At 40.4% G+C, this 9,413-nt stretch overlaps 1 protein-coding gene across 3 annotated transcripts in view; it reads right to left on the minus strand.

Moving 5' to 3' along the window:
- Positions 1–7,396: 7,396 nt before the first annotated feature.
- Positions 7,397–9,413, minus strand: part of vps8 (VPS8 subunit of CORVET complex) — a 77,581-nt gene continuing 75,564 nt past the window's right edge. For all 3 annotated transcript variants that reach the window (XM_030779989.1, XM_030779990.1, XM_030779992.1), the window contains one exon: positions 7,397–7,591. In XM_030779989.1, the coding sequence (XP_030635849.1) occupies positions 7,448–7,591 (144 nt within the window). In that variant the 3' untranslated portion in view covers positions 7,397–7,447. The remainder of the gene's footprint in view (positions 7,592–9,413) is intronic.

Consider the following 9,413-nt stretch of genomic DNA (forward strand, 5'->3'; position numbering starts at 1 on the left):
ACTGCTCCTATTGGATGTATGAAAGCCTATCCCTGTCTGTTTGCAGTTTCATATCAGGGACTACAACTGTAGCTATAAACATTCTGTAGATACACAAATGTTTATCACATAATCAAAAAAAATCCTTTTCTTATGATACTGATTATTGTTAACTTATCTCTTATTTTTCTTATGAACAATAAAAAAGACATGGTCTGACCATCTATCTTTATTGAGATATTTATCATCAGTATGAATCAGTGTTTATGTAACTGTTGAACTCTACAGACATTCCTACTCAACACACAGACTATGAATCAGTTATGGAACGGAGAGAGTCCTTGGCGAAACCCAAGCTTTATGAAATGTAATACCATTTCCAGTGTCTGTTAGAATAGAGTTATCAGACATGCCAGACAGTGAAGTCGCAGGTTGTCTGTGATGAGGAGACAGGAGCTAGAAGCCTAGGATTTGGCTAAAAATGAAAACTCTGAAACAATTAGAAACCTTTATACCCATTGTAACAACATCTATAGAATCACACCTGTAGAGCAAAGCAACATTTAGAATTGAGCAATAAAAATCTGAAAGCCTAACCACAAAGAGGAAAAGACCACTTTAGTGGTTGAGATGGGAAATAGTAAAGACTTCATGTTTTCACAGTTGTTAGCAGTGTAATGTAATTAAGTCTGAGACACTGGACATTTATTACTTGACACTGTTCAACACGCAAGTAAAAACAGATAGCTCATAAACATGATACCTTATTAATACAGCAATGCCTGAGGTATGCATCGCCAAGAAAAGCAATGTATAGACACGAGTACACCATAGTCTCACCGCCTGTATTGCTTTTTCTGGCATAATTATTGACTTAGGCGAAACAATTGCCTCCCCACTTTTGGTCCCAACATATCATTTACTCAAGCCATTTGATAAGCAGCGTGTGATGGGATTGCTAAAAACGAAAAAAGGAAGCAAACTCTCTGTGTGACTTCCTGTAGTGTCTCTTTACAGCTCCTCTCAAGGTAGTAATCTCTGTAGCACCGTAGCCTAGAGATACATACTAATGATTGAACAGAGATGTCTGTTACAGTATTCCTCTTCATTGAGAACATAGGAAAAGAACACTCCCTCATTCCCCTGTTGTCAAGGAGACAGGAAAAGGCATACACAAAGGCAGAGATAACGAGAGAGAGAGAGATAGACAGAGAGAAAGAGAGAGAGAAAGAGAGAGAGAGAGAGAGAGAGAGAGAGAGAGAGGGAAACAACAGGAATATTGTTGCTGGCTATGAACAAAGGAATCACACACTCCCAAGAGCTCTGAAAACCAGTAATGCACACATACATAGCAGAATCCATCTAAAATACCATCCATCCCTAAGAGATATCGGGATGGATGGTATTTTAGATGGATTCTGCTTTGTATGTGTGCATTACAGTTGGGTTTTTTTTAATTTATTCTGTTGCATTTACATGGAGAGGAAAAGCCTCATCAAGACAGCTATTCAGCACTGATTGGAAATTACCCATTGCTTTGAACTGCTACCTCTTTGTTGCAGTGCAAATAACTTTTCACAGCAAGTAAGGCACTAGAAAAAAAATGTTTTTCTTTGCACGAAATAAATAAAAAGGTTCTGCCCCTAATTAATCTAAACTTACTTCAGGCTAAAACAAGCTAAATGACTTGCAAATATGCAAGTGTTGAAATTAGACTAATGTTTTTCGGGTGGCAGTGTGGGTAGAGGGGGGGTGAGGTAGAGGGGGGGTATGTAATGAGTTTTTTGCTCTTAAAAGTTTGGGTTAGGAACAATGGTGTAGACAGAGTAGGCAATTTCATGGCACACTGAATAGGGATGGGCAAAGTCCTCAATGACCTAGAATTGATGCACAGCGAAGTCTCGGAAGATGACATTCAATTTCTGTATTTCCCATGGCCGCTCTCGAAAAACATCTTATTTATTATTACAGAACCACAGGCGTGGTCTTGCACAATTCATCATCTTCTTAAAATATCAGTTAAATCCCAGGATGTGCCTCATTAACGATGATAGGATTTGCCCATTTGAGATTTCAAATGTTGATGCGCCCATTACTGATTTGACATAAAAGCAATGATTAAACACCACATCAGGGAGCCAGTTAGACAACATACATACATCGGTTACCCAGTTTATCTTCATTAACCAAAGAGCTCGAGTCAATCCAAACCATTTCTTTTTGCATTTCACTTTATGTAATACATACTACATATTGCGAGGAAACAGGAAAGTCCATGAACCAAACCTGAAACCAAGGATCCAAGTCTCATTGAGAAGCAACACTCCCAACTGGGGACTCCCTTTTCTGGCAACACTCAGGGTAAGTGTATTTGCTCCTCTTTGATTACCTTTGACTCTGAGTGCCTTTGGGGGTAAAGGTTCATGGTACAGTGGCAGTGGGTGTGAAAGCATTAGAATGCCTCCTCTACTGCCCTGTTCTATTCACAGCTGCGGTACAATGATGCAGGTTTTCCACAGCGGAAACCCAGGAGACAAAAATCTCATAGGTTTAATTAAAGCCTTTCTCTCTCTCTCTCTCTCTCACACACACACACACACACATACACACTCATCTATCTACCTCTGCTATAAGATGATGAAAAACAAGTGCTGCTAAACGGCAAAACTTAGAGTCGTGTGCGGCTAGGTTAGTATTGCTTTTTCCTTTGTAACAGTGGAAAGGCCCTTGTTTTTAAGGGCTTGCAGGTGACAGATTATGAAAAGGTGGATAGTTGAAAATATGATAATTATGCTCGCATTGGTCACAATGATTACAGAGCGTGTGTTGGTAGAAAATAAAGTGCATTAATTGTGAGCCAATATTTAAAGGAGAAGACAGCTACCGATAAAAAAATTCTTTAACAGTTACAGATTATCAGCGATACAGTACACATATTTTATCTTTGGTAATCCTCATTTGATGGCTTTTTAAAATTTATTTAAAATGACAATTATTCAAATAGGTCATACCATTAAAATACTGTGAACCCCGTGAAGGGGCTTGTAGTGTAACTCTACTACACCTGCATGAGAAAATCAGCCATTTTTTTGCTCCATTACTTCCTCCCTGGTGCTGTTACAAGCCATGGACATGCAGTATTGATTTGCAGTACTATTCTGGCTGCGCTTGTATTTTTTACTGAAAATGGGCTGGAGTCAGAGTGTTCACCAGTAAAGAGCAGATACAGAAGTGCAAACTTGCAAGCATCAATGCATTTGCAGTACAGGTGTAGGCTGTCTCATGTTAGGAAAAAAACAACAAGAACACCTATTTTTATTAGAGTAGACTGATGTAATGAACTGATTTGGGCTTCTGTCGCTCTCAAAATACAATGGAATGAATATCCCAACTAATTACTGTTGCGCATATACACTGAGACATACACTGAGACATATAGCCTAAGTATCTTCACAAATCACAAGAGAGTTTCTTAATTTGGAAACTAACAGGCTAGATGAATAGAGGCAATTTAGATTTCACAGAGCCACAAGTTAATAATGCGATGGACGGGCTCCATAAAGGCCCGCCACCCAGAGAACCTACCGACACGCAAAGAGTCAGACGGATCGTGTGAGGTCTCTGCAACGCATCAACACCACAAACTCGGAAACCGCTCAGGGAACAGGGGCTCGTACAATCGATCTCAGTAAACGCTGCTCAATCCTCATCATGCTGTCCGAAGATCACGGCAAGCCGTCCTCAAAGGATGGGGTTGAAATCGTTAGAGCTGCCCTGAACTGAACCACGAAAAAACGAGAAAAAGTTTTCCTCACTGAATTAGTTTTAGTCGTTTATCTGTGTATTTGCTTAGTCAGCCAACCTTACTTCAAGACTGTTTTTTTTTTTAACCTCCGGTCATACTTTTCTGTTCCTTTGATAACCAGGATATGCCGGTGGATTTACATAAAATTGAACGGAGAGTTTACCATAGTTAGATTTGTCATGATAGTAGGTTTATAAATCACTCATCCACAAAATACTTCGCAGTGGAACTCTTTTCTCTGTATTTGAGTTCCGAAATACCCAGCTCGGTTAACTGATGTCTTTTTAAGTTGCCCTGACGTCCCTGACAGACGTCTCACTTTGGCTGAAGTTTGACAGGTCTGCCCACCTTCAGAATACTTATTTAGAGAATAAAGCATTAGAACATTATCCAGAGTTTGTCATAGGCCTAAAACCCTTCCTTGCGAGAGCTTACGAGACATCTACATAAACCAACAGAAAAAGAACACACCATGATAATCCTCTACACGGAGGGAATTATCCGTAGACCGTATATCGGATAAGTTAGATAAATGTAATTTACTTGTTGTCCCTCAATAACTAATAACTTGACATGAAATTCACGCTGCGTGATTAATTAGTCCAACATAGCAGTTATTTATCTTTAAACATACACTGTTAATTGCACAGTCTCCAAAGGCTCTAATTGCTTCCTTTCTGTCTCCGGCTGGTTCGATATTTCCCTTCCTCACTCGTTTATGCACAGCGTGAAACCATAGGATTCGGTGCAGAGGAGATACATGGGTATTTAAATACGCCGACTCTGAGGTTACGCCTAAGAGCAGAGGAGTCAGATAGGTTTTTGAAAGAAGTAGACTGCGTTACGCGGCCCACTCTTGCAATCAGAAATGCAGCGCGACCTCTGCAACCGCATGTCGTTGTGAGTAGCCATTCATAATTATTCCACTCTCTCCACTCAAAACAATATCAACTGATTGGACGCGTTCAGTCCTCGATCAGCATCGCAGTTGGGGTGTGCGTGTGACAGAGCGCTGCTAAATAGCTTATGAAAAAATTGCCTTTCTGAGAATTGCTTTCAAAGCTGGCAGACAAATCCGTCTCTTCGTTATAAAACATATCCATCTGCTAACTGGGCTACTGCTTTAAGTCACCAAGTAGCTGACACCTTCTCCTTTGTAATTATATATGCTGTCAGATGAAGAGTTTTGTCTTAAATCGGCGCGATTTTTCTTTCACTTTTGTGGATTACCGACACACCACTAGCAAACACCAAAGATTTGGAAGTGACAGATTTGTATCCTCATTAAACACATGAACGAAATCTTTAATTGTTTCACTCAAAGAGTGCGCGCCGTGACGACCAGTCTCACGGATTGACAAATGGCATTTGAATGACTCATGTCAGGAAACCTGTGGGAGATGAAAGAATCCTGAGTTGTATTATATTCGAATTTCAGACCAAGAAAGAGGCATAAGAAGGATTTCTCCTGTTTACCTCTGCTACAAATATACTATTTTAAGTTATACCTCGAATTTAAGGCCCCGTGTCAGTCCATTGGATCGTATCATTTCATATGGAAAACAACCCAAAGCTAAATTTTATTTCAAGAGTACACCAATTTGTGACACTAAAAACGCTTACCCTTGACTGTGTAGTCAGACAGAAAATGACAAAAAGCTTTTGTGAGAAGGAGTGAATAAATAAACGTATTTAGAGGATTTTTACTTGGGTCATAATCTTTGCACGCTCTCTCCGTCTCTCTCTCCCTGATCGAGGACGGGAACTTGCCTGTTTGTTGCTGTTGTCCTTGCTGAGTCAAGTTTGATGTCAAGCGCTTCACAGAATAGAAAGATCGATACAGTTCAATGGGGTTTTCCCCCACGCTTTCTCTCATGTTTTTCAGACGGAGGACAAAGACAAGTCCTTCTCTGAATTATGAGTGACTTAAAACGCTGCGAGAAGGAAAAATAAGAGCGGCATTAACAAAGGAGCTCTCCTTTTGTAGTGCTAATTAGGACATCTGCTCTTTTGAAAGGCTTATTGAAGGAGATTGCATCCAAAAACCCAGTTAACTAATATCCACTTCAAACACACCCATGCAGCTGTACCATGGTCACTGAAAATGCATACAAAACCAACCGGTCAAAGAATGGATGGAGAAGGTGTTATTAATGTTATTACGTTATTAAGTTATTAGTGCAGAATTTTCATCACTCTTGTGGCCCGAGAAGTCTAGCTGTATGACATAATGTTGTAAAAAACAAACAACTAAACAAACAAACAAACAAAAAATGAAACTGCTTATATTTGATGAAACTAGTCATATTTGGTATAATGTAATGTTTTACCATAAATGGTGTGTACCAAGACCCTTCGTGTTCCAACGAGGGTAAGCGCTATGTAATCCCCTCCACAATTAAGAAGCCGGTTTTTTTCTATGGTTATTTCTTGGCTCTTTCGAGAACCAGGTGGAACAGAGCGGTCGTGGTGTTTACTAGACATACTGGAGTAAACAGCTGTCTTGACTCCAAGATTTTTTCAATTCCAAACGTCCTTTTCCCATCAAACCCATACACAGGCATCTCAGCTTTATCAAAGAGATTCAACTGCCACTGAAGCACTCTTCATCTCTCTCTCGGTCTCTCTCTCTTTTTTTCCTCTTTCTCTTCCTCCCACGCGCTCTCACATGCTCGGCGGTTGGCTTTTACTCATTGTGTTAGCACATTAAAATGATGAAGAGGTAGAGGTGGGTGCAGAAGCACTGTGTTGAGAGGACAGCCATGCAGGACCAGGGAAAGGTAATTCGAGTTTGGCTGCCTGTTCACTAGTGCGTAGGTGGTATCAGGGAGTTTTCTGCCCTTTGTGTAAGGTGCATTAAATAGCTTAAAATGATTGAAAACTAAAACATTCAAAGCATCTACTTCTGCCCACAGGTAATCTGTGTAACACCTGAGTTTATGCTTATAGCAGCGTACATGCAGTAATGAGCCGGTGCCCATGGCGGTGGTGTGTCCGTAAGGTTATTGACATTCTTTGTTTGTGTCTTAGAGTTTTGCACGGTTGGGGATGCTCAGAACATAGTTTTGAGGGAATAACCATCACCCTCTGAGATCGTAGGAGTGCATGGAGACATCATCACCGCCCTCAACCTCCCTCTGCTACAGAAAAAAAAAAACACCCTCCACCAGGCTCTCGCATCAACAACAACAACAACTACAAAACCCAAAAACATTGTTGGGGGGGCGGGGGGGGGATGTAGAAGGACTGTACTTAACCACCACGGACCATCTGGGCCAGTGAGTCGGCACCCATTTGAACAAATAACTACTCTGAACAGTCATATACACAACACAGTAGTAGCCATGTAAGTGCACAGCACTAAATGCTTTTTTTCTGCATCGTAACCATTTCAGAGTGCTAGAGAAAGCCTTAAATGACTGGTTAGACAATGTCATCGACGGAAAATGTGAGGGGATTTGAAATGACGCCAAAGTGACTTCTGCAAATATACTGGTTATCGTATGTTCTCCTCTATATGGAATAACGTGATGAGGATCTAAACACTGGTGACATGCACACGCAGTGGGTGACGATATGTCAGTTAAAAAAAGGCAGGAGCGAGAGAGGGTATAAAGATATGGTAGTGCTTTATTTTGTACTGTAACAGTGGGCGGGTTCATTTTACTCCTCCACCAATGGCGGAGGTGAGAGTTTGAGCTGGAAGTTCTCGTTATGGTATATGCTTCCTGTCCCAGGGTGGGTGGGGTTCAGCAGGCCAGTCTTCTCATTGCCATGGGAATGTGCAAGTTCAGAAAGGATGCCCAACTGAAAGACAAAAAAAAAAAAAGACAAAAAAAAACCCAATTTGAGCAATTAGTCACAGAAACAGCAAAAACTTTGCAAGAGACCAGGTCAGTGACTGGAGGTTAATATAAAACATTAACAACAGTATCCTACAACATCAGCGAAGAACTCCACGACCTCCTGATTACAGGCCAATGTGTTCCATGCTCTTTGGTTTTATAAAAACATGTTGACGCTCCTCAAACCTTGTTATTTCATCCATCCACCCATCCATCCATCTATCTATCTATCTATCTATCTATCTATCTATCTATCTATCTATCTATCTATCTATCTATCTATCTATCTATCTATCTATCTATCTATCTATCTATCAACCCTTCCACACATTAATCCATCCATCCATCCATCCATCTATTCATCCCATAAACTGCTGCTAAACAAAAGAGGACACATTGTCTCATAAAACAAACCAGACCAAAAATTACTGAACAGAGGGTTTTATTTTATGAATCTGTGGACTCAGTTGGTGTCATTAATCCAAGCACTAATTCAGACAGAAGGCAAAGACTTGAGAGATTACAGAGAAACCTGAATTGAACCACAGGCTGAGAAACACATTGCAGTTGAACTCTATCAGGATGAAGAACACAGCTCATGCAATCAATGTCCATTTAAATGGGAACAGCAGCGCCAGCAATCAAGCAGCATAATCTATTCTCCTCTGACTGACTTCACCTCCTCTGGAGAACAGCTTCACTTTGAAGGCCAAGAACATGACCACCGTCTTCTTATACATCTCTCTCACATCTCTCCATCTCTCTCTGATCTTTTTTTCTCTCATGTGTTCCTCCTCCAACTTTATTTCTTTTCTCTCTATCCAACTGCCTCTCTCTCTCTCTCTCTCTCTCTCAGCAGTCATTTTCCTCTGTTTTCGCTCATTTACAACCTACAGGAAGAACTGCCAATTACCAAAACAAAACAGGCCCCCCACCTCTCTCGTCAGTTGCCAAATGAGGTGTTCAGACAAACAAGAGGAAGAGGGCGGGGTGTTTTCCTTTATCCAGCTTTGACAGACAGCCAGAATCATGCCTTCTGGTGGGGAATATTCTTCTTACCCTACTTCTACTATAAGTGATTCATCCCAAAACCAATTTTTGTCACCTACTCTTACTATTAGCATTTAGCCACAATGCTGTGATCCCGTTCTACAACCCCTTAGCCATAATGTCACTTATCTGTCTACAGTTAGCATCTAGCTACCACGCTAGCACAGGCTGAAAAGCCAATGGCCTGATTCAAAGAGGGTCTTACAGGAACCTGATAATGCAACATGGTTGTAAATTTTGAAAAAAAGAGTAATAATTACATCTCATTTTACTTCATAAATATATGACAAACCTACTCAAAATGTTACCTCACAGTAAACAGTGGGTTACATTACATTCGTTCCATTACTTGATAATCTAGATTTGGTGCTCACAAGTCTTAGGACAGGTAATGAAGCTAAATTAACAGAAAGAGACTAATTTCTGTAAAGACATCAGGAATTTCATTCTAAGCTAACACCTTAGACAGTAGGAGAGTAACATGGTGTGAGGATTTAACCCTTCTTCTAAAATGAGCAAAATCACCAAATAACACAAGATATAATAAAATGCAAAGTAATAATATTATGAAACATGTCACGCCAAACTCTTGACTAGAGCAGTTACCTGTGTGTACGATATAATGTGTGTGTGTGTGTGTGTGTGTGTGTGAGATCTTTGCTGGTTCTAGTTTGCTTACTCAGGTGGGATTTGGCAATTCAAGATAGTTTGAGTGTGTGCCAGAGATATGTGAG

The sequence above is a fragment of the Chanos chanos genome, chromosome 7, assembly GCF_902362185.1.
Source record: "Chanos chanos chromosome 7, fChaCha1.1, whole genome shotgun sequence".
NCBI classification, from domain to species: domain Eukaryota; kingdom Metazoa; phylum Chordata; class Actinopteri; order Gonorynchiformes; family Chanidae; genus Chanos; species Chanos chanos.